Source organism: Phacochoerus africanus, chromosome 2 (assembly GCF_016906955.1).
Source record: "Phacochoerus africanus isolate WHEZ1 chromosome 2, ROS_Pafr_v1, whole genome shotgun sequence".
Lineage (NCBI taxonomy): Eukaryota > Metazoa > Chordata > Mammalia > Artiodactyla > Suidae > Phacochoerus > Phacochoerus africanus.
In genome coordinates this window covers 223,186,421-223,212,832 of record NC_062545.1, presented here as the reverse complement: position 1 = coordinate 223,212,832, position 26,412 = coordinate 223,186,421, and the positions used below count along the sequence as shown (strand labels likewise).

Below are 26,412 nucleotides of genomic sequence, written 5' to 3'. Positions count from 1 at the left end.
GTAGGTGACATTTTAGATTTCAGTAACTAATAGCAGTTGAGTGCTCTATAAACACTAGCTATCACCAACATTGTCATCCCATCCATATTGTCACCATTATTATCTTGGTTCCAATCAAGGCAGAGGCTTTTGATTGCTTGGCAGTGATGGCCTAGAGTGCACATCAGATTTTAGTTTCAGTTATTTGTTTTCATCAATGTGTTCTGAGAAAAGACCTAGTGAGCTCTTTTTCATAGCTGTTTTGTATTAAGCTGATGTATCTATGGGATTAATTCATGCAGTGTCTATATTATTCTCTGCACTATATTTGGGAGCTGCTAAAATGTTCTTCCATGCAGATCAGTCTCTTGAAATAGACAAGAAGATAAATTCTTTATTTTCTCTATTAATGTATTTTCCGAAATCCTTTCAAAGAAGTGCTTTTTCTTAGCAAGCAAAACTAAGCCACCATTGTACACTTAAGATTTACTAGTTTGCAATCTTCTCTGACAGGGAAAAGAAGCAGTTTATTGATTTGCAATAGAGAATGGATCACCACCAGACCTTTTCTGTTTTATACAATGCAATGACATAAGAATCTGCATATCATCAAGAAGACTGAGTCCTCACAGTTTGAGGCCACCTGTCAGGCATGAACAATAACTGGGAAAAATCGATACACAACATAAAACTGTTGTTTTTGCACAGATACTGCCAGAATCCACACCCAGTGACAGGCATGTCTTGGTATTTTACCAGTGATATGACTGTGCTTCCTAATTTTAGGCTTCCTCCTCATTTTGATTTTATTATTCAGTTTGGGGGAGGGTAGGAGATACCAATTTGGATCTGAGGTAAAGATCTTCTGCCAAGTAAAAGAGGTTCAATAATAGATGAGGACCTTGGACTGAAGTTTATGAAGCTTGACTAGGAAGATTCTGGGCACATCTCCATCCAGATACCTTGACACATACTTCATTCACCCATAACACAAGCAGCTTGTTTCTTCTTGTCTTCTGTTTGCCCTCAGGGGTTTAAATGATGGTATTTACAAGCCATTGTGAAGCAAGAATACAAACATATAGTGCTAGATGGGGGCCAGTAAACAGTTTTTGCTTAGGTTTTATTGTTGTTGGATTTTAAAAGTATAATTGGTTAAATAATTCTAGAAGCTGGGCTTCTTTCTTTTGCCCCCTTGTCACCTCTCTCCTTCTTCATCAGTTTTCCCAGTCCCCAGCTTTTTTTCTTAACCAAGTTACATTTGTTAGACATAACGCTCACTATATCCCTAAAGCCTGCCTTTTGATTCGGCTAGCTCTTACTAAGTTCAGTGCTATGGACCTGAAACAGTGTCTGTTTCCAACAAAATGTCAGGTGATTGCCACGGAGTCAGAGAAATTAGAGCCATCCCGTCCTCCTGGTATGCTGCCAAACAGAAACTGGGGACCAGTAGGGAGCTGGGAGGCCTTCCGTGGGAGGTTGAGAATCAGGTCTCTGCGGGTAAGCTGAGCAGTAGTCACTGTAGCTGGAAAAGCCATGCAAAGAAGCATGCCTTTCAGAAGCAGCCTGTGGAAAACTGGTCCTTTAGAATCTGCACTGAGCTGCAGTAGTTAGCTTTGAACCATAGTGCAAACCCATTCAAACACTGAAGAAAATTTCCCTCGCTAAGCAGCAAGAAATTCTTACTCTGTTGTGATCAAAGCAATCAGCCGGTTCCTCTTCCTTCCTTTTTTATTTGCTTATATTTCTGACTTATAATCTCCATGACCGTGGCCTGATAGTTTCCTTTTACAGAGAATTTTAAAAATATTTTTTCTTTCTCCAGTGCGTTTTAAAGCAAATAAAACCAAAGTTGACAGGAAGTATATGTTTCTTTTTCTAATAATTATTATTATGAAAGTAATGAAGGAGCTAAAAACATCCATAACTGCATCACTGAAGGACAACCACAATGAACATTTTGGTGTATTTAGTTCTCATTTTTTGACCAGATGTGTAAATATGTACATACATATTTTTAACAAGGTTAGGTTATGGCAGAATACAATTTTTGTATTAATGTACTTTGAGAATTTTGCTGTATTATTAAAAGCTTTTAAATCATGTCAATGCAGCATTAGAATCCAGGGTAAATGGATATGTTACTATGTTAGCATCTTCCTCTTGGTGGGAACTCATGTGGTTTTCTGAATTAACACTATTTCTCATCTTGGAATTTGTAAAGCTCCATTTCTTTGGATTTTGTTGGTGTAGAGTGAGAATTTAGACACATTGGAAAAATGGAATATTTCTGTCTGTACTATTGTTTGCTTTCCTTGTCAGCATTTTTCAAAAGGCATTTTGAAGAAGCAAAGTTTGGAGCAGTGGGTTTTTTTTCTGCCTTTTTTCCTGTTTTTTTTACTTTAAATTTTGTGATGGTGGAATGTCATCTTGTAATAATCTCAGTTAATTTTTAATTAGAGAATCAATATAAAGTAAGAAATATGTTACCTAATGAAACCCCTAATCTTTCAAAACCATATGTCATGCTATGTCATTTGAAGTTTATCCAACAGAAAAATGGGAGATATTGAAGATTTTTTTTAAAGAAAGGGACTGTTTGGGAGTTCCTGTTGTGGTTCAGTGGTGATAAACCTGACTAGTGTCCAGGAGGACTCTGGTTTGATCCCTGGCTCCACTCAGTGAGTTAAGCATCTGACGTTGCCATCAGCTGTGATGGAGGTCACAGATAGAGCTCGGATCTGGCTGCTGTGGCCTAGGCCAGCAGCTACAGCTTCAATTCAACCCCTAGCCTGAGAACTTCCTTATACTGCATGTGCAGCCCTAAAAAGATAAATAAATACATAAATAAAATAAAATAAAATAAAAGGGGGGGCTGTCTGGATCAGATTTATGTTTTAAGACTGTTCAGTGAAAAACTTGAGATATTGCAAAAGAATTCACATGAAGTCAGTCTTTTAAAAAATATGAACAGGAGTTCCTGTCTTGGCTCAGGGGTAATGAACCTGACTAGGATCCATAAGGATTCAGGTTTGATCCCTGGCCTTGCTCAGTGGGTTAAAGATCCGGTGTTGCCGTGAGCTGTGGTGTAGGTCCCAAACACAGCTCAGATCCTGTATTGCTGTGGCTGTGGTGTAGGACAGCAGCTGTAGCTCCGATTCAACCCCTAGCCTGGGAACTTGCATATGCCGCAGTTGCAGCCCTAAAAAGCAAAAAAAAATTTTTAATTAAAAAATAAAAAACATGAACATTTGGTGCAACAACTGCTTTGAAATTGTAATTGAGTAAATGAAACTTTTGAACCAATATCTGGAAAGAACGATAAATTTAAAAACTCAGAATACTTTATGAAATGCTACAGACTGATACACATTTGTCTTTGAAGGCCACCTTCCTTAACAAGTCACGTTTCTGGAGCAGTTCTGTCTCCCATAGGAGTATTGTTCCTGGAGCCCTGCTTTCAACGCCTGTCCACAGGTGTACCATCTGGGGGCGTGTCCCTCTCTTAACACCAAGTGGCCAGGTCCAAGGTAGTCACCCCCTAAATCCACAGGCTGTCTCCCCCCACTTCCAATTTGCTCTCTCTGTTAGCAGTCGTTTTTGTAAACAGAGGCCTAAGATTTAATGTTGTACATATTTTTAAATGACCCATTTTGATGGGGCTCTCTTTATTGTTTCAGGTTGAATGCGTTTGGGAACTTGATGCATAAAATTTGCATGACTCCTCACTCCTTTCTGGATCTGTCATTGGATTCAAGCCAACATGGCTCACACCACAAAGGTTAACGGCTGTGCCTCAGGTAACTCCATGCTCTGGAATGTGTGTGTGTATGTGTCTATCTGTTTGTCTTTGCTCAAAGTCATTTATTTCTTTTTTAATAATGGATAAATAATAGCAAGTTGCCTCTAGATAACCAGGATTTCAAAGCATTTTTCTGTCCATTGAAGTTTTGTTTTAATCTCTTAGAAAATTTGCTTTAATCTTTAGAGTCCTCTTTTTTTTGTTTGTTTTTAATCTTCGTAGTCTTTATGTACAAAAATCAGTTAGGTAAATTATTACCTAAGTCAATTTTATTGGAGTGTTAAAAGATAAATGTAAAATCCTGAATGCTGATGCAGATATAATATATACTCCTCTTGCACTTCTTTATGAGGGATTAAACCATGAGAAAGGAAATGAGTTTAAATGCTTAAAATCAATTCCTTGTATCCACTCCCAAGCAGCTTTTAACTTTGCTCAACAGTGGGAAAGAGAGGGAAGAAGAAAGGTTATTCACTAAAGTAACTTTCTCAGAGAAAAGAATATGCAACAAGCCATATTGTGAATCATAAAGACGTATTCTTTTTTTTTTTTTTTTTGCCGCACCTGTATCATGTAGATGTTCCTAGGACAGAGGTTGAACCTACACTGCAGTTGCAACCTGTGCTGCAGCTGCAGCAACACTGGATTCTTTTTTTTATTATTATTACTCAATTTATTACATTTATAGTTGTACAATGATCATCCCAATCCAATTTTATAGGATTTCCATCCCACACCCCCAGCACATCCCCCCACCCCCCAAACTGTCTCCTTTGGAAACCATAAGTTTTTCAAAGTCTGTGAGTCAGTATCTGTTCTGCAAAGAAGTTCATTGTGTCCATTTTTCAGATTCTACATGTCAGTGAAAGCATTTGATGTTGGTGTCTCATTGTCTGACTGATTTCACTCAGCATGATAATTTCTAGGTCCATCCATGTTGCTAAAAATGCCGGTATTTCTTTCCTCTTAATGGCGGAGTAATATTCCATTGTGTATATGTACCACATCTTCTTGATCCACTCCTCTGTCAATGGGCATTTAGGTTGTTTCCATGTCTTGGCTATTGCAAATAGTGCTGCAGTGAACATCGGAGTACATGTGTCTTTGTGAGTCCTGGTTTTCTCTGGATAGATGCCCAGGAGTGGGATTGCTGGATCCAATGGTAGTTCTATTTTTAGTTTTCTGAGGAATCGCCATACTGTTTTCCACAGTGGTTGCACCAACAGTGTACTAGGGTTCCTTTTTCTCCACACCCTTTCCAGCACTTATTGTTTGTAGACTTTTTGATGATGGCCATTCTGGCTGGTGTAAGGTGGTACCTCAGAGTGGTTTTGATTTGCATTTCTCTAATAAGGAGTGACGCTGAACATCTTTTCGTGTGTTTTTTTGGCCATCTGTATGTCCTCTTTGGAGAATTGTCTGTTGAGATCTTTTGCCCATTTTTTGATGGGGTTGTTTGTTTTTTTGGTATTGAGCTACAGAAGGTGTTTATAAATTTTGGTGATTAGTCCTTTGTCAGTCGATTCATTTGCAAATATTTTCTCCCATTCTGTGGGTTGTCTCTTCGTTTTGTTTAGGGTTTCCTTTGCTGTGCAGAAACTTTTAAGTTTAATTAAGTCCCATTTGTTTGTTTTTGTTACTGTCATTACTCTAAGAGGTGGATCTGAGAAGATGTTGCTGTCGTTTATGTTGGAGACTGTTTGGCCTATGTTTTCCTCTAAGAGTCTTATGTCTAGGTCTTTAATCCATTTGGAGTTTATTTTTGTGTATGGTGTTAGGGAGTGTTCTAATTTCATTCTTTTCCATGTGGCTGTCCAGTTTTCCCAGCACCACTTATTGAACAAGCTGTCCTTTCTCCATTGTATATTCTTGCCTCTTTTGTCATAGATTAGTTGGCTATAGGTGCGTGGGTTTAATTCTGTGATTTCTCTCCTGTTCTGCTGATCTATATGTCTGTCTTTGTGCCAGTACCATACGGTTTTGATGACTGTTTCTTTGTAGTATAGTCTGAAGTCCAGGAGCCTGATTCCTCCAGCTCCATTTTTCTTTTTAAGGATGTCTCTTTGGCTATTCTGGGTCTTTTGTGCTTCCAAACAAACTTTAAAATATTTTGTTTGAGTTCTGTCAAAAATGTCCTTGGTAATGATAGGGATTGCATTGAATCTGTAGATTGCCTTGAGTAGTATAGTCATTTTGGTAAGACTGATTCTTCCAATCCAAGAGCATGTTATGTCTTTCCATCTATTTGTGTTATCTTTGATTTCTTTCATCGGTGTCTTATAATTTTCTGAGTACAGGTCTTTTGTTTCTTTAGGTAGGTTTACTCCTAAGTATTTCATTGTTTTGGATGCAGTGGTAAATGAGATTGCTTCCCTAACTTCTCTTTCTCATCTTTCATTGTTAGTATATAGAAATGCAGTCCATTTCTGTATATTAATTTTGTATCCTGTGACTTTGCCAAATTCATTGATGAGCTCTTACAGTTTTCTGGTAGAGTCTTTAGGATTCTCTAGGTATAGTGTCATGTCATCTGCAAATAGTGATAGTTTTACTTCTTCCTTTCCAATTTGGATTCTTAACCCCCTATTTCACATGGGAACTTCCAAGACTTGTATTCTAATTCCTACTTTGGTTATGTTAGAGACCTATATAGTATGCATATCTATTCTAATATTGCTTATTAAGATTTTGGAGACACTTGTAGAACAAATGCAGAGAAAATCTGAGACAGTATATGATAGGAAATGACAACCTGTCCAAAATTGTACTCCAAGTGTTCATTACTCTTTTGAGTTACCTGCTGAATAGGATAATGTTTGTAAGCAGTAATTGTGTGTGGGAATTCTCATGGAGCCCTTGATTCCAAAGTCCTTGCTCTGCTGGCTCTGAGCACTGGATAATGGAGAGAATGTGGGATTGAAGTCAGGAGACCTGAATTAGGGTCCCAGCTCCAGCACTAACCATGAATTATGGGTCAGGACTATTCTTCCATGTGTAAAATATCAGTAAATACACCCACCTGCAGGATTAGAACCAATGAGAGCACCAGGAACATGCATACATGTGCTGCGTAAACTGTATAACAACAGCAGCTGAAAACAAACCTCTGTCGTGGGCTCACCCAGTCCATGCATGACTTTCTCCATTTTCAGCAATCCCAGCTGCAGACATCATCTCTAGCAAGATGCTATAGCCTCCCTCAGACCAAACCAGATAAACCCAGTAGTTTATTCTGGGACAACTGACCTTACTTACTCTGTTCCTTCTTTTTCCTGTCCTTTCTCCTGTTCAGCTTCTCTGGACATTTATATATTCTGCTCAGGTCTGCTGTCAGGAATAGAATATGAATGACAGTACCTAACATTTAATGAACACTTACTATTACCAAGATGCCTTCCTGCATCGTCATACTTAGTCATCACAGTAATCCTATGAGAGTATCATACGATTATCACCACCACTTTCATCCCTATATGATGGCTCACTAACTTTCTTCAGTGAAGGAGGAAGTCAGGATTATTACTTTCTTGTAATATTTGATAATATCAAATATTTTATAAGGGGAGAGACTGAAACATGGTGAAATTTCTTGAGTGTTGTGGCAGGTTTCAATCTCCTCTGATGCTATGATCTCCCTTCCCTTTCCTGCCCTCAATTCCTATCACACACCCACAGGAAGGGGGGCTTGAAGTCCTTGGTGCCTTGGAACCCTTCCTTGGCTCTGCAAGGGTTTAGATACCCCAAGTGCCCCTCATTCCTTTTCCAACTTGACTTGTCCTCAAGTATCCCTTTTCTCTTTGTTCCTGAAGTCTGATGATACAGTTAGAACCTTTCTTCCTCACCTGGTGTCTTGCCTAACAGGTCTGAGCACGGAGTCTGAAAGCAAAAGAAAAGCCCTCTGATTTGTGACTTCTGGGGTGTCAGAGTATGAATTGTTATTGCAGACAGGTGTCTGGACCAGGAAAAGGAAGGTTTTTGTTTACTCTAGTCACCGTGACCTCTGTAAGCCTGTAAGTAAATCTGATTAGAGGCTCAGTCATGTAGAATTACTTTAATTTTATATATGCATATATGTGTATAAATACATGTGTATATATACAGACATAAATATATACATTATATAATATATATACATGTATATATATACATATGTAAGATACTTATTAGAGAAAATTTTGTAATATAGAAGTTTAGCATTTTCCAAAAAATAAAGAATTACTGGTACTCCAACCACCCAAAAATAAGTGTTTTGCTAATTTTCCATATATAGCCTTTAAATTTTATATATTTCATGTGGCTGAAATTATACAAATATTCATTATATATATATATTTTTGTCATTCTGTATTATAAAACAAATAGTTGCCCATTGTTTAAAACAAAAAAGCCAATCTCAGTGCAAAAGTGTGCAAGTTATAAATATACTTTTTGAAATGTAATTAACAGGAGAGCATTTATAGGCATGGCTTAAGATGGGATAAAGAAGGCTTTATGGCAGCTAACGAAGGCTAATTACTGATCTTTCCCATGAGAAAAAGCTACATTATTTGGATAGTTTAGTAACTAAAGTTTTAAATGTGGAATAAATTATATGGGTTTTTTTAATTTTCCAAAAATAAAGTATAATGTTAAATATGCTTTTTTAAACTATACTTCCCCTAGATGTATTATGCCCAAAAGGGGTCTCCCTACCCCTCCCTCACTCCCTGAAAAATCACTGCTTTGGGCTCCATTGAACCTGAAAAGCAATCATACCTGATGGTGGAGTCAGGGCCCTGGCACAAGAAACGTTTTTCATGGTTTTAGGAATAAGCAGATGCCAAAGAAAATAGGCAAGAAAAGAACCGCCTAATTAAACTGTGCTCTTGGCTGCAAAACATATCTGAAGACTGATCACCACATATTCATATCCCTGTTTAGAGTTTAAACTGGGTAAAGGAGCATTCACAAGTCCTTTTACACTCCGACTTCCCCATTAAGTCCTTTAGCTAGCTTGGGTAAAAGGTACTGATTTTAAAATAAGAACAGTTAGTTAATGCTGTAATTTGTAAAATTTGTTACTATACATTTCAGACATACAAAATATATAAAGGTTATAGTATAAGCACCCATGTACATGCCATCTAAGCTTAAGAAATAAACTTTACTAGTACAGGGCAGATATTACTGAGCACCTGCAACGTGCCAAGCACATTGGGAATAGACAGTGAACAACACAGACAAAAATCCCTGCTTTCAAGGATCTTACATTCTAGTGAAGTCGAAGTCTTGTGAACAGAGTATCTAGATAAAATAGAGGTCATTCTTATACCATAAAAGTATTCTTTGTTTATTTGAAATTCAAGTTTAATTGGATGTCCCCTATTTTTATTTGCTAAATCTGGCAGCCTTCCCTTTGAACTCCTTCCAGATTGAATCTTCCTTCTTTTTGCCCATCCCCTCATTATCCATTGTTTGTCACCGTTTTATCTTTTTCACAGATCCTTCATCCTGCTTCTGTTGACTGGTCCAGTTTTGTTTTCATTAATTTAAAACATTTTATTATGGTCTTACTAAATAAGAGTGCCCTAATGTCATTTGTTAATGTAGCAAGCATCATAAATTGCTCATAACTGACTGTTCTCTTTTTTTTATATAGCTATGTAGGAAATAAATTGGGGTCACTGGTTAGGAAAATTGCTGTATTTCTGCAGAATTTAGGGATAGGGATAGTTTGCTTTTTCCCAAGTTTCTGCATCATGTTGTAAACTGGGTGCACTGATTGATACCTCTGTAAACACTAATTAATATTGTGAAACTTTAATTAGAGCTTAGAGTTTCTTTAGAAGCCAAATTAACAAGTGGGTTATATGTCAGATAGAGATAATAATACCTGTCCTACCTTCTTCACAGGATTGTTGTGAAGAAAATATAAAACAATAACCGTAAAAATGCTTTTTAAGACTGAAAGTGCTGGTCAGATATCAGGGGAAATCACCATCCTTCTTGTTCTGCTGTCTCTATCGTGACCTAATAAACACCTGCTCAGGTGTTTTGTGCCAGGCTCTGTTGGATGCTATGATGTTGGGAAAAGAATTGAATTACTGCCTCGTGTCTGACAGTTAAATGAAATAGATATATGAGCATTAGGGAGTGACTTTTTATGCTTGCCATCACTATTTCATTTCTAATACTTGCCTTTGCTAGTTCATTGTAGTTTTTCCCCCTCTGGCTGTTCTTTTTCATAGCCTAAATATACATATATTTTTCCAGACAAATACATCTTTACTCATTTAATATGCTTATTGAACTACATTAAATATTTGGTTGTCATTTTAAATTCATATAATAACTTTCATAACATCTTGTTACCCTTGTCAGTTATTTGGCTACAGGTTTTGTCTCCATGCTGATCTTAAATGAGGTACAAAGGCCACTGATAAGACCTGGTCAATCAGACAGAGCCAAAGACTCGTGGCAGAGCAGGTAGAAGGCTGCAGTGTAGTGCAGCCCACTCTCTGTTGTGTAAATATTTTTTCTGGGCAGGAGCATTTCTCAAACAGAACTCTGAGCCCACTGCGGTTAGCCTGACAGCAGGAATTACGTGCTGTTTGTCAAGTACAAGACCAGTTTGCACTGACTGGTCTGGCTGGAGCCAGCCTGGTGTTTTCTGAGCATCTGCAAAGAGGGTCATGGAGCATGGCAGAGGTGGTATGTTCATGATGGTGAGTCTTAGACCTGACCTCTGCATTTGCATTACTGCAAAGGCAGAGGGTGAGCTGATTAGAAACTGGGGCTGCTTTAATTCATGGATACCCGCTGTGACCTTCCAGGGTCTCCTGATGCATTCTGCAAGAGGATTAAATGTGTGTTCCTATTTGTGCTTTGCATTTTCCCATAAGTGCTATGTTAGTTGGCTAACATAAAAATGTAGGTAAGAGCTAGCAAGGGTCTTTTTGAATTTCTCCTGTTCAACCTCCCTTCCTTACTTGCGGATGGCAGAATACAACTTGCCATCAAGGCTAAGCCAGAGGTCGAATATTGAGTCTTTTTCCTTTGTTCAAGGCATTCTGTTGCCATTAAAATTCAGAAATGTTGTAATTAAACCGATCAAGAAGAAAGTAAATATTTCAGAAAACTGCATAAGACCCAAAAGTAGAATGATTACAAATAACATGACCTTCTCAACAGGGTTATTTTTTTTTCTTGGTGTGAATTGTTTCACAGAGCCAAATTAACAAATATATTCTAATTCCATGTATGTGTGTGTGTATACATATATATGAATATATAATGTATTTTTAGTATATCATGCAGTTTCATCCTATTATTTGATGTGTTTAATAACTAGATTTAATTAGATTATGCATTTCAACTTTAAATGAAGCTGGTTTATTGAAGGCTAATTTCACACTGAAGTTTATAAATGAAATAGTTTATTTTCTTGCAGTGATGGTGTTTGAGAAGATAGTTATTTTTTAAGTAAGAAATATTTACATTTGAATTTCATAACCGTTAAAATGCCAAGACCACCCACAAACAGGAGACCCTGGGTTTTGGAGTCTTGCTTGTCTGGTTAATCAGAACCCCAGAATTCATCCAGCCCCCAAGAGGTTCTGAAGAGTGGCTCCCTTGTCAGGGCTTGCCTGTTTTACAAACTTTCAAGGCTTTGGTTTTAACCTGTAGCCAGCTTCACCTTGTAAGCTTTTTGCTTCAAACCCTGAGCAAGTCCTAATGGGTTAAGCATCAGATTTCAGACGGGCGATTAGCTCTCCAGCTAAGCCCGGGAAGGATGACTTATCTCCAAGGGAGTACCAGCCTACTTGGGTGGAGGGAGGGTAGAATCCGGGTTCCCGCGTGTCCCGGATGCTGGGCAAGAATACCCTTCACTTGTCCATTTCTGCCCAAATACTCTGTGGGTGCCAACAAAAAAGAAAAAGCACAAAATAAAAACTGAACAGGAAGATTTGCTATGTTAGGGACTTAAGCTGTTGCCATCCTTCTGAGACTGCATGGTGAGGCAAAGGACTATAACAGCCCTTCCTGCAAGGGTCTGAACAGTCTGTTCCCTGCTCAGCCGCAGACTTCCATCGTGAGTATTGGCATTTGTTTCTGATTATGCACTTCCCCTCTTTCTGGAAAAACTTTGGGTGGGCTAATAGAGCCCATTAGCTTCCTTCTTCCTGTGTCCCGGATAATTCCTGTTCATCTCCTCTGTGTAATTTCTGAGAAAAGTTTGAATGGGCTTGGAGGAAAATGAGTGACTAAAACTCACAGTCTCTGCTTTGGGATCCTTTTCTATAATTACCATAGTTCTCAAACTCACAAAGATAATACATCCTTGCTCTTTTCTGGCAACATATTTAAAAATGGCCTAGAGTAGATTTTTCTAAAAGTCTGAAAACCTCAAAGAAAGTCCAACCAGGAAATCAGACTTGATAAGATTCATTCAAACAGTTGTAGAAGTTCTAAGTCAAAAAATAATAATGATAATAAAATAATGATTCTCTCTTTCCTGTCTTGGCTGCCCTGTTAGATATTTCTGGAGTGTGCTGTAACTGATTTACTCATTTCCATATACTTTTGGAAAAGTATGTTCATGTTTTAGGATAAGCCTGGTTCCGCTTTTGGGCTGAAGTTCATTGTGAAGTCTGAAAACAAGAGAAGTGTTTAAAATATGCAGCCCATGTGTATATATAGCATTAGTGATCTCAGCTGGTAGTTCCATATGGACAAGTGATCTCATAACTTAAAAATAAGCATGTAGCTATTTTAAGGAATTTTTTTTACAGTGACCAGATTTCTAATTCTAGTAGGTCTTAGAGAAAGCCATAGCTGAAAATTCAGATTAAATAATAGTCTGTAACATTCACCAGGCCTTTCTACATGACAGAATGAATAGCAAAACTAGAGACATGAGAGAGAACTGGGCCAAGAGGCACATTGTTGTATTCATGGGATTTGTTTTTAGCCTGAAAGTTAAATCTTTGTACTCTTACTTTGTCTCGTTTGTGACAAGCCATATTTGCATGACTTGTCCATGACATTTCTCTCAGCGGGATCAGAGGTTGTGGACATGGCTACATTCTACCATATAAACCTTTATTTAAAGGAGCCGGTACTAGAGCAATAGTTTATGGAAGCAATTTGCTATTAATTGTCACAAGTACCAAGTTTATCTTGGCTCCTTTTTTGTGATTTTAATGATTTGGCACAGTTCTTTCTTGGAGGCATCTTTTGCATTTTGGACATGATCTTTGTTAGATAGAATCAAGTGAAAGGCATGGGATTTTCTGAATTTAGTCTCAATATTTAGCTTAGTTGATGAATTCCATCAGCTTTGCAAATAATTTTGTGAAAACATTGATTCAGCTTATCCTGCCTAATTTCCTTTCCCTTCCCACTTTGTGAGTAGCCTTTTTCTTGAACCAGCTGTTAGGCCAAGGCATTTCAAGTGTTTCTGTTCAGCAAGCACATTTAAGGATCTCCTAGAAGACGAGGGGAGAATAGTTCCAGATTAGAAATAGAAAAGATGGAGGGAGTTCTCGTTGTGGTGCAGTGGGAACCAACTAAGTAACCATGAGGTTGCAGGTTCGATACCTGGTCTCGATCAGTGGTTAAGGATCCATCATTGCTGTGAGCTGCAGAGTAGGTTGCAGATGCTGCTTGAATTCTGCATTGCTGTGGTTATGGTGTAGACCGGCAGCTGTAGCTCTGATTTGACCCCTAGCCTGGGAACCTCCGTGTGCCATGAGTATGGACCTAAGAAGACAGGAAAAAAAAAAAAAGAAATAGAAAAGATGGAGAGAGAGATGATATTTCTAATAATTCATAAGCTCAACTGTGTAATAGCTTTAAAACATTCATCATGTACATCATTTCCTACTTTCTTCTAACTAAAAAAAAAAAAAAGAAAAGAAAAAAAGAACAGAAAAAAGTTCACTCTTCCTCTGTTCCCAGTATTCCCCCTCATCTAAGTCACTATACCCACCAAGGGATGGCTGGTTTATTACCTTTTCCATAGTATTTCACATTGATGGACTGGCTTGCTTTATTCAAAGCAGGAAATGTTTTCCGAGGCAGCCCATTTGGCATGTTCCCTCCAACTGGGAGGACAAAAACTTATTTTTCTTCCCATGTCCTGGCAGAGGAGGCAGAAGTACCTGCTGGCTTAATGCTGCAAGTCCCCTAGCTAGTACTCCACCTCTTCAGGTGGTGAGTCAGCCCGATGATGTACTGATTTTTATAGCACAGCAGGGTGGAGACCTGGAAGTCTGGAGGCCAGAAGGGGAGGGAGGGAATGGTTTGCATGTTAAACCATTCCAACAATGCAGCTTACAGGAAAAAATTGCAAAACACTGAAGCCCTTTGCCACCCAATTTTTCCATTAGCACCACGCTTTACACAGCTTTCAGATCTGCCGCGGGGACAGCTGTTTGGTGGTGTGAGGGGAAATGGTCAAATCATAGCAGAAGCTGTGTGGTTGGTTACCTGTCAGCCTGTCCTGTAAGGAATCCCAGCAGGCCCGGAGCTTTGCCTTCTACACGCCCATGCGTCTCACACACGCAGCCAAGGACCTGTGGATTTTCTGAAGGGGGTGCTGGGACATTATGTGGGCTCTAGAAAACAGCTGATGAAACTAACACCTCCTCAAGATACCGGTTTTAAATGAAGAACCCCAAGACAGGAAAGCTTCCAGAAAGGTAAAGGGGGTTTAGAGCTGGGGGCTTTTCTTCCGGGGCATTTTCATTTGGTTTTCTCTCCTCTGGACACTTTGATGATTAAAAAAAAAAAAGTAGGCTTTCCAAATAGTGGTGAATTTAAATCAGGGTGTGGCTTTTGGACTATCAGAAGGAACCATACAAAATTCAGGAATAATGCAATTCAGTGAGTTCATTCATTCAGTACCTCACTTTTAAAGGGCAAAATAAAAATTTATTTGGCAGCAGGGCAGCTGTTTCCCTTCTTTATGTAAGGACTAAACCTGAGGTTCTGTTGAATTTGGTCTGTTTTTGCCTTATTGTCATTACTTGGTAATTTTTGTTTTGCTGAGGAAGGCTGGCAAGATTAAAGATCATTGAGCTTTCTGTACTTTTGTTATGTTTTCTCTCTCTCCAAACATTTTAGCTTTCACTAACTTTAATCTCTATTTTCTGCTTTTTACTCTGAGCTTTTGTTTTTGGCCTTATTTTGACAGAAATCACAATCTATTTCTATTTTTTCAGTTGTGATGCTTGCTAAAATCATGGTTGGCCTTGCCAGCCCTCCATGGCTCCAGGTAGTAAGAGATCAGCTCTGTCCCAAGAGTTGTGAAAGAATTGGGAGGCTTCTCCACCACCCCAGCTCCTGCTCCCTAGTTCTACCCGCCCCATCGCCTCTTAGTGGCTCTGCCCAAAATACTGTTCTCTTGACCTGATGTCTTTCCCATATCTGTTTATATGAGCCCTTCTTATGCATCAAGTCCTGCTTCCTCTCTTACGTCTCTCAACCAGTGTTCTCAGGTACTGCCAATGGGAATTTGCCCCTTCTTCCACAGAGCTTTGTATTCTGTTAAATAGTTGCTCTCACTTGCTTTCATGTAAGAGTTGTGGCTGTGTGTCACACTAATCTGTTAAGCTCTGAGGTGTAAAGAGACAGGATTCATGTCATCTTCATCTTGGTATGCCCATCATGGCTTGTGTAGTATCCAGCATAACCAACAGACTCACTGTTCAATGAACAAATGTTTATAGCACATCTCCTTGGTGCTATCAGAACGTCGGGCATCTGATACAGAGCAAGATACTGGGACAGTACCTGCTTAGGAATCTGTGGGGTTGAATTGAGCCCTGCCAGGGGCTAATCTTAAGTTGTCATACCCTTGGCAATTTTTTTCCCAGCCTGTTCACCTGGATATTTTCCCTACATGAAGAGGTAGCTTTCACTCTGTCACACACACTCCCTTGCTTTCTTTGTCCTCTTATTTCACAACCAAGTGGCAGTTGTAGTATCTGTTTTTTCTCTGTCTTTAAGGTAGGCTTAAAATGTTATTGTCTGTTAAACGTCCTGGGTTCTGGGGAGAGGAGACCAGGTACATTGTGGTTAGCCAGGGAGAAGTATTGTCAGAAGCCTTTTGGAAAGTACTTTCTAGCTCCCATGGCCTCTTTGCTCACTTCTCTGCTTATTAACAACCCAAGCAGAGAGAGGAGGTGGAGCTCCAATCAGGCCCCATGCTTTTTATCTGGTTTGGTGAACTGGTGGAAACTGGATGAGAACCCAAGCTGATACCCTCCAATGCAGGAGCATGGTTGTTGGTCTACCTTCCCTCTCTCCCACAGTTTTTTTGGGGGGACGTCTCTACAGATCTGTCACCCCTTTCAGATGGGAGAAAATAAACTCTTTCTTGTGTCATCACATACAGCCTTTATGGTCTCTGTGGTAATCTCATTTAAAGTTTTAATTCCCTTTGTTTCCTGCCGCAATTCATTCTGTCATTTGGCTTTTTAAAGTGTTGATTTCAAATGTCAGATGAAAATATATTGTGAGAAAGTCTCTAGTGTAATAATCATGAGAAAACCCAGACCATAAGGAAAGCCCGATGTGTAGAAATTCACTGTGACTCCTTAATGGGACGGAGCCTTAAATGTGTTTGGGGAAATGCACTTTGTTGAGTAAGATTTAACAAAGAAAGAGGGTTCTTTCTGGCCTTTTAACTTAGGCTCATCCTTCATTAGCCTCCTCTTCCTAATTTCATGCTCCCAACTGGAATCTCACACCCCCGCTGAGGCACGCCCTGAAATTTCATGTTGTGGCCTCTCCTTGGACAATCTCCCCTAGTATTAAGTTTTAGGTGCAGATCTTCCTAATCCAAGGAGGTAAAGGAGGAGTCACCTTCCAGCACCCAATGCTGTCCACGCCTAACATGATGAGAAAGAGCTGTAAGCCCTTGCCCGACCTGTCCTGTCCTTGTAATCCCCTTCCAGTCCTGTCAGCCCTTAGGACTGTGAGGGAGGTGGATGGAGAAGGAGCCCTGGTGGTGAGCACAGGAATTGCACCCATTTTTCTCTCTCCCTGCAGTTCTTAGACACCCAGCTTTTGGTGTCACCTTCCATCACAAGTCTGAGAGGAAAGGATTGGTAACCTAGCATGATGAGGTATTTGAATCCTTTAGGGGTTGAGGGGAAGTCTCAAAACACAGCAGAAATAGAGCATACCCTCCATGAGCAGACCAACCTGCTTTCAACCTGTCTTTCTCTCTCTCTCTCTTTTTTTTAAAGGGCCGCACCAGGCATATGGAAATTCCCAGCCTAGGGGCTGAATTGGAGCTGCAGCTGTGGGCCTATGCCACAGACACAGCAGTGCAAGATCTGAGCCGTGTCTGCCACCTGCACCACAGCTCATGGCAACTCTGGGAGCTGTGGTGTAACCCACTGAATGAGGCCAGGGATCAAACCCACATCCTCATAGATCCCAGTCAGGTTCCTCACTGCTGAGACACCGTGGGAACTCCTCCACCTGTCTCTTTTTAAGATGAAGACTTACAGGTAGGGTTTTGCACATTAAGATTACCTGTGAGAGAAATGGCAGTAGGGATCCTAGGCTATTGTTTTGGCTGTTGTCTTTGTCTTCAATTTGTTTCAACAAGGATTCTAGCAATTTTAAATGGGGAGGGGGAGAGTTAGCCACCTGGAAAATGGGAAAAGGAAAAGGATAGAAACAGGAAAGAAACTGGATCCCAAATGGATACCATGAAGTCCTAGCTTGGTGTCATACTGAGTCTTGAGAGTGTGTCAGTTTTCTTTGACTGACCAACCACCCAAAGTTTTGTTTTAATTTGAATTAATTGCCAAGCTTTTTACATTAGGTAATTTCATACAGAAAATACTAATTTCTTCAGCTTCTCTCAGAAAGTCAGAAGATGTGGATCACTGGGGATGTATTTCCACAGGGTCACAGTCAGCTGTAGAGGACAGGTGCCTTCTGGTCTCCCCAAAATCCCTCTGAACCCCTTCTTTTCCATTATTAACCTGAACTCTAAAGGTTTTTGAACTTAAGATCAACACTTTGAGGCCACTCTTGAACTGCCTAAGGGGCTGCCCCAGTTTGGCTGTCAGTTTCCTTTAAACCAAAATGAAGAACACCCTTAGAGTTGCAGATTTTGCTTGGTTTGGAGCTGAGGTTCTCATCCCTGGATGTGGCATAAACTCACCTGGGAAGCTTTGAAAAATGCTGATGTCCCTGTCCCCACCCCAGGAGATTCTGACTCACTGGGGTTGGAATGGAGGGGGGTGACTCAGCATTTTCGGAAAGAGCCCTAGGTGGTATGATTGTGCAGCAGGGTGGGGACGTTGTGGCATGGGGATACTGATCTGGCAGGTCCCAGCCTTGGCATCTTCCCCTTGAATGGCAAAGGTGATGGTAGCACCACCACCCCTCTGGTCCAGTCCTGCCTCAGCTGTAAAATGAGGGCATGGGCTCAGAGTCCTTGACATTTTCATAAAGCTCTTGAAAGGGAAACAAACACTTGGAGTGTGGCTCCTCTGGAGGGAATCACAATGAGTGAATGGGCCCTGAGCACGTGTGGGGGTGGGGGCACAGGGCTTGTTGAGGTGAAGAGGACAGGGCTCCTCTAAGTTTGTAGGGATGTCAGATATGTGCAAAAATCAGACAGAGGGGAGACACGCTGCACTGAGAGCCTGGATGGAAGAGGTGCCCAGAGGAAGGATAAGGGGCAGCTTCTGACAGAACTGTTATTTTATCTGGTCCTTGCAGACTGGAACAATTTTGTCTGCAAAGGTTGAGCGGGGACACCAGAGGAGAAGAAATGGTAGAAGCAAAAGCACTGAAGTAGCATGCTCTTTCTCCTCCCCATCGTTGAGAAATGTCAGCTCCCTTCCCCTCCCCAACTTTCTTTGAGCTTTAAGGGCTACCTGGAAGAATATACCTGGTGAGCAGTTTTCCATTGCTGTGTAGTATTAACATAGCTGTTGAAAGCAGTAGCAGTAGAGCAGCAGCAGCATAGATGACATAAGCTTCATCCCTAAAGTCCAGTAATCATATGTAACTCACAGGGTTGTTTTGAAGATTAAATGCATGAAGCGCTCGGAACAGGACAGTCCCAAAGAATGGTGTGCAGTGGATAGTAGGGAGAGATGAAGGCAAGGAGGCCATTGTGAGACTGATAACTCAGATGTGACTGTGCTGTATCTTTGAGACTGGAGGGGTGTAAAGAAATTGGTACAAGGAGAAGAGGAGCACACTGGGAAAGGAAGGTAAATTCAGGGTATGTCAGGAAATATGCACCTTAAGAAGTCCATAATGTAATTCACTGTTACCACTCACTACATCATTTAACCACTTTATAAAACTTTAATTTCTAGACTAGGGTTTAGGCCAGCTGAGGAAAGCGTCTTGATGGAGTTACCCTGTTGCGTAAGCATCAGGAGAATTGTGGGTTCAGATAGCTTGGTTGCAGTCTCAAAGTCCTGCAGCCCCTGTCCTAGAGAGGACTGTGGTGCACTGTCCACCAGCCTGGTGTCACAGAAGCCTTTGTTTCCAGACCATTTCTCTTCTCATGGGGAGTCACCTTTCCTATCTACTCCCCACCTATCAGAGGAAAAGCCTTCAGTACATCTTCATCCTCCCAGATCTCATTTGGCAGTAGATTTTGATATAAATTAATGAAGAGTAAAGGCAGACAGGTGTCTTTCTCCTCCCAGTGGGAACCTTTGTGACTGACACTTTCCAGGCAGAAGGAGCTCCTATTTTTACTTCTTCTCTCATCCCAACCCTTGTCATCCTTGATAAAGGACTAGAAATTTATTTGAGTAAATGATTTTTCCTTTAAGATCTTGCCTTCATAGAAGCACACGTAAAAAAGAATTACCGGAGTTCCCGTCGTGTCACAGCAGAAACGAATCCGACTAGGAACTGTGAGGTTGCAGGTTCAATCCCTGGCTTTGCTCAGTGGGTTAAGGATCTGGCGTTGCTGTGACCTGTGTTGTAAGTTGCAGACATGGCTCGGATCCTGCATTGCTGTGGCTGTGGCGTAGGCTGGCAGCCGTAGCTCCAATTTGACTCCTAGCCTGGGATCCTCCATATGCTGCGGGTATGGCCCTAAAAAGCAAAAAAAAAAAAAAAAAAAAAATTACTTTCAACTGCTTTACAGAATAAGCTATATAGTCTTACCAGAACACAATTTTATAAAATATATTTGTTGTACTTTTTATCAGGATTAAGGAACACTACATTCATATGCTTTCCTCACTTTAATCATTAAGAACAAGTCTTTTGATATTGATACTTGGTTCGCAATATCATAATAGGGCTAAATAATAACCAGAATTTTTTTGAATATACAGAGAAAAGAATTTCTCCCTTGAAAGCAAATGATAAAAGAAGCTCAATGGAATTTTTAGAATGATGGATGTTTTCTAAAAGTGGATTGTGGATGCACAACTGTAGACATTAAAACTCAAACTGTACACTTAAAATGAGTATATTTTATGGTACCTAAATATCTCCATAAAGGTTTTTTTTTTTAATCCCCAAACAAGGGAAAAAAACATTCTAACTCAGATCTCTTATCTAATGTAGGTGGTAGTGAGTAAATTATTTGGAATTTTTCAAACTCTGTATCTCACTTGAGAAAGTGAAGTTTTTGGCACTTCAGATTAGTTTGTTACTTCCCTTTGAATCAGTTTATTTATGGAGTTCCCTTTGTGGCACAGCGGAAATGAATCTGACTAGGAACCATGAGGTTGCAGGTTCAGTCCCTGGGATCCGGTGTTTCTGTGAGCTGTAGCTTAGGTCGAAGATGCAGCTCAGATCCCACATTGCTGTGGCTGTGGTGTAGGCCAGCAGCTATAGCTCCAGTTAGACCCCTAGCCTGGGAATTTCCATATGCCGTGGGTGCAGCCCTAAAAAAAAAAAAAAAAAAAAAAAAAGCAGTTTATTTCTTTGGTATAAAACAAGCCCCAAAGAATTCCACATTGTCTTGACAATTTAATCATGTAGCTTCACATAGGAAAATGTCTGTTTCAAAGATAGTTCCTTCTAAAGCATTCAGCAGTGTAGAGCAGAGGACAAAATGAAAAGGTAAGTGGAGCGAGGCAGGGCATATGCCAGCACTAAGGCGAACTAGTCAGACTCTACAAAACCAGGGGATTCTTGGGAAACACTGCTGCTTTCCATGTAGCTGTCCCTTGTTTGAAATTTTACAAAGCAGGCCATTTAAAGTTATCCCTAATCTTTGTTAATCTCCATTTTACTGTTTAAAACTGGCTTTGCTTGTTTGCCCTGTAGATAAGAATTCAATAAATCTTGTTCCACTGGAGTCAGTCACATCTACCCAATATATTCCCCACAGGGGAAGAACAGGTTTTACAGAACCTTTTTTTCCTCCTCTTGTTTTAGGTGAGAAATTAAAACCATTAGAGGGACGTATCATTGTTACTAAATTTTTAAAATAGAAGCATAAAGTTGCGCAAAGATGTTATCCCTCTAAAACAGAATGCACTTGTTTGGGAGCTAATTCTGTGTTTTTGAAAGTCACATGATCTACTTGGGATAAAATGTTTAAGGAACTCTGGGAAGAAGAAAAAAAAAAGGTTTGGGTCTGTGGTTTACAAATGGGAGTGTTTTTAGCCTTCAAATTACATTTTGCAGTAAATAAGAAGAAACCAAGAAAAGGAATCACTCGCCTCCGGCCCAGCATAACACTGAATCATTTCCTTCATAGGTCATCCCTGTGCTATGGCTTAGAGTGTAACAGGGAGCTTTTCTCAGCCAGCAGTGGAGGGTTTGGGGGAGCAAAGAAGTCAGCAGGAAGAATAAGGAAACATTTGCTCCCTCTCTGTGTTCTTCCAAGAATTAGCAGGTTTACAGCTGCATTTCTAGGTTAGCATTTCATGTGTCTAAGAAATCTGGGCATAGATTGTTTGAGAAACTGGGTCTAGGGGAGGTCTGTCTTCACCTCCGTGTTAAGATCCTTTCTAGCAGTTTCATTCTCCGTAGTTTTTGCTGTCTCATTGACCCCGCCAATAGTCCTGGAATTAAACTCCTGTGGCCAGCAGGCCGTTAGTTGGTCAGGAAATTCCAAATGGGTATAAATAAATGCTCTGCAGCAGCTCCTGGGCTCTTTGCCTGCGAATGTGTGCAGGCCCTTTAATGCTGCGGGAAGCGGGCCGAGACTTGGCTTCCTGCTCGCTGAAAATCACAGTTATTTTGTTTCTGGGTGGGTAAGTAAGAAAGCCCAAAAAAAGAAAAATAGATGAGAGTGTGACGTTTGGGTGGGGGTGGCGAAATATAAACTCAAGCTCTGTATGTTATGAAAAATATTTGCTTTTCTTACAGGCTGGAAAGAATAACTCAGTCCTGGATTTTTGGTTCAGTGACAGTGTCAGCTTTAGTTGCGACTCTAGCATAAAGACGTCATTGTCAAGGGAGCGAGAGGTTGTATGTATATGCTAAAGTTTGAGTTTTCGAGTTTATGGCTCTCTTAAATCCCAGAATCTCCTTTCTTGTTGGTAAATCCATTTTTGGTCATTTGTTTGCAGCTCTGTTTTTCTAACTGGGGAGCTGCTCAGTGTGCCTAAAAGCCAGTTTCTTTTTCTTAAGTAAATACTGTAAAGCAAAATCAGGCCTGGGATTCATACGATTACTATAGCCCCCCACCCTCACCCAAAAGAAAAAAATCCTGTAATGTTCTGTTAGAAGAGCCCTTTCTGTCCCAAAGTCCTAGCTTATGCTACTTCTCTGCTTTTCACAAAATAACCCTTTGAACTGGCATATTTCCTATGCACACTTAGAGCAACTGTTATTTTTTGAGGAAGGTTTGGAAAACAGCATTTAGTCCCCAAGCTAGTTCCCTTCTGTGCATGCCTGACACATTTAGGCTCTCGTTCAGCATTCAGTCTTTGAATTAGACAGGACAGGGGGAGTTCCCGTCGTGGCGCAGTGGCTAACGAATCCGACTAGGAACCATGAGGTTGCGGGTTCGGTCCCTGCCCTTGCTCAGTGGGTTAACGATCCGGCGTTGCCGTGAGCTGTGGTGTAGGTTGCAGACGCGGCTCGGATCCCGCGTTGCTGTGGCTCTGGTGTAGGCCGGTGGCTACAGCTCCGATTCAACCCCTAGCCTGGGAATCTCCATATGCCGTGGGAGCGGCCCAAAGAAATAGCAAAAAGACAAAAAAAAAAAAAAAAAAATTAGCCGGGACATTAGAAAGCGGCACCACCGAGGTTGGTGAGAGCCAGTGCTGAAGTGCCCGTGGGGTCTTGACTGTTACAAGACAGATTTCGGGTGGAGTCACTGCATCTTACAGTTGACACTGAGTGCTGGAGAAGAGGGTCACTGTGTGATCCCCGGGCCTCTGTAATGTCACATGTCTCCTTACTACAGTGTGGCCTTTATTAAGACATCGCCCTTTCCACTCCCAGGAACTGCAGCCCTTTCCACTGCCTCCTCTCTCACCGCTCTCTAGAAGCTTGGCTTCCGGACACCTAAGACCTGCCCAGGGTGGGACTGATGTATCTTAGAGGGAGGCTGCATTTGGGGATGTTCGTTTGTGCCATTTGTTATGATGAAGCTGGAACATGCTGCCACATGGAGTGGGCAGAGAGCAAGGCCCAGGTTCTGTCTGCTGGAGCTCATCTGATCTGACAGCTCCTCCAATTAATTTGTTTCTTCACTGGTCACATAGCATGTGATGTTATGAAATTTTGTGTGAAATGTAGTGGAAGAGTCATAGTCTGGATACACTCTTTGGAAATCATCGAGTGCCACCAACCCCCTCATTTTATGTGTACAAACCTTGTCTCTGGGTGTGTGATTCTAGACCCTTGCTGCCTGTTGCATGACTGTGAACTAGGAAATATTTATGGTTGCTGTACTTGTTTTAGAGAAAGTTACACTGTCCCCCCAGTTTAGGCAAACCATTCTGGATGGCTGCATGGAAATGCATTCAGTGGCTCTAAAGCACACGTCTCTGCACAGTATGTTAAAGAAAGCTCCACTCTTGGGAATTCCTGTTGTAGTTCAGCAGGTTACAAACCTGACTAATATTCATGAGGATGTGGGTTTGATCCCTGCCCTGGCTCTGTGGGTTAAGGATCCGCTGTTGTCGTGAGCTGTGGTGTAGGTCAGAGACATGGCTTGGATCCCACGTTGCTGTGACCGTGGCATAGGCCTGCAGCTGTAGCTTTGACTCGATCCATAGCCTGGGAACTGTCATGTGCTGCAGGTGCAGCCATAAAAAGAAAAAAAGAAAGCTCCACTCATGGCACGTCAGTAGAGGTAGAAGGATGAGATTGTTCAGACTGATCAGTGCCCACCTTTGTCCTCTCATTGTGAGAAGGATATATTTTAACTTGGTCGTAATATACTTTTAAAGATTGGGGATGTCTCTCTGCTTTTGCTTTTGTTCTATTTTACCTCCTTCCTATGCATAACTGATGCCGGACTAGGTCTTCTTGTACACAGAACCAGCACCTGTACTCGACTCACCTGAGCCCCAGGGTACACACACATACCCCTGTATGTCCCTTGCCAGCCTGGCCAGCATCATCCTCATCCAGCAGATGCCAAAATCTCAAGAATTTAGCAAACTTGTTTGATTTTTTTTTTTCTTGTGTCATTCTTTAGGGCCAAACCCGAGGCATGGCATATGGAGGTTCCCAGGCTAGGAGTCCATTCGGAGCTGTAGCTGCCAGCCTACACCACAGTCACAGCAATGCCAGATCCTTAACCCACTGAGCAAGGCCAGGGATCAAACCCGCATCCTCATGGATACTAGTTGGGTTTGTCAACCACTGAGCCATGACAGGAATGCCCAAAATTTTTGAAGACTTTTAATGCCACAGAAAGGAACTTCTGGACTTTATTTTCTATAATGGGGCTCCTGGCAACCAATATGCAAGATTAATAATTGAGAAGCTCTGCAGGTTTCCAGGGATACCTCAAACAAATGTAAAATTCCTCAAAGAATATGTCATATTGGAGAGCAGAGACATTACCCCTGATAAAAAGCAGGCCACTTTATTTGCATAGGAGCAACAGTGGAGTGTTGGCTGTGCTCCCTGGTGACTGGCTGACTGCTCTCATATACCCCAGAGACACTGGTGGCTCATGTAAAGGAGTGTTATTATCATCTATATCTATATAATGTATTTTGAAATAATCTTATTTTTTAATTTGTTTTATTTTTTATTTTTTTATTTTTGTCTTTTTTTCAGGGCCGTACTCGCAGCATATGGAGGTTCCCAGGCTAGGGGTCTAATCGGAGCTCTAGCCGCTAGCCTATGCCAGAGCCACAGCACCGCAGGATCCGAGCCACGTCTGTGACCTACACCATAGTTCACGGCAATGCCGGATCCTTAACCCACTGAGCGAGGCCAGGGATCGAACTCTCACAACGTCATGGTTCCTAGATGGATTCGTTAACCACTGAGCCATGACGGGAACCCCAGTAATTTTAAATGTAGAATAATTTACAAAAGAACTTTCATTCCTGCTTTAGATTCCCCAGGGGTTAATATTTTATCATAGTTGCTCTGTCTCTTTCTGCATGAGTGTGTGCATGTGTGTGTGTGTGGAGACATGCATTTGTCATGTGTCTTTGGTCTCCTTCAATCTGGAACAGTTCTCAGCCTTTCCTTTCTTTGATTACATTAATAGTTTTAAAAAGAGAGACCCATCATTCTGTAGGATATCTTTCAGGTAGGATCAATTGACATTCTCAGATTCAGGCCAAGCCTTCTAGGCAGAAACCTCACATAGATAATTCCGTGCTCTTCTCAGGGCATGACCTCAGGGGCATTTGATGGTAGCCTTGACCACCTGGTCCCCACAGTTCTCGGTCGGCTTTCTGCACTGCAGCATCACCATTTTTATCTTTGTGACTGATAAGTATTTGGTGGGAGGTGTTCTGATGACACACCTACTAAAGAACACACTTCCTGTTCTTTAGTAGGAAGTCTCTGCACACTAGGCTTAGCATCCATTGATGATTCCTGCCTGAATCAACTACTGTTATGATAGTTTTTAAATGATGATTTTCTAGATCCATAATTCTTTCTTTCTTTATTGAAATAAAGATTGATACTCTCCTGTATTTCTTTTTTTTTAAATTTTATTGGAGTATACTTTACTTACAAAATTGTGTTAGTTTCAGGTGTACAGCAAAGTAAATGTTATACATATACATATATCCATTCTCCTGTATATTTCTTATAGCATTGTAGACTCACAAATACCTGATTTTATTCAGTAGATTTTAATCTGCTAGTAACATTAATCATATTATTTTGATGCCGTAAGTTATCCTAGGTTTGGACAGTGGAACCCAGAAGAGAGTTTTTGAGCCACATAGACCCCTCACCCTGTTCTTAAATAGCTAATCTAATATGTGCTGACAACTTAGATGAATAACTTGTAGGTAGTACCTAGTATCTGAGTTCTAGATGTTGTATGCACCTTAGGCAATAGGGGTCACCTGAGCAAGATTTTTGTCAGGCAGACGGACAGAAACACTCAGGTGACGAGAGGCATGCCCATCTGAAATTCAGCTTGTCAGAGAGCATGTAATGGGTCAAAGTCTTAAATTTTCAGAGTGTGTTGCTTATGTTCTCCCAGACCATATCCCCTGCCTTATTTAGTCTTCCCTTGGGTGACTCGG

The 26,412-nt window shown here is 40.8% G+C and overlaps 1 protein-coding gene across 3 annotated transcripts in view; it reads left to right on the top strand.

Moving 5' to 3' along the window:
• Positions 1–26,412, top strand: part of KANK1 (KN motif and ankyrin repeat domains 1) — a 203,631-nt gene that overhangs the window by 137,397 nt on the left and 39,822 nt on the right. For 2 of the 3 annotated variants that reach the window (XM_047767723.1, XM_047767722.1), the window contains exon 3: positions 3,660–3,779. In XM_047767723.1, coding sequence (XP_047623679.1) covers positions 3,743–3,779 — 37 coding nt within the window. In that variant the 5' untranslated portion in view covers positions 3,660–3,742. Of the gene's footprint in view, positions 1–3,659; positions 3,780–14,162; positions 14,464–26,412 lie in introns of those variants that run through there. The other variant, XM_047767726.1, reaches the window with a different exon arrangement.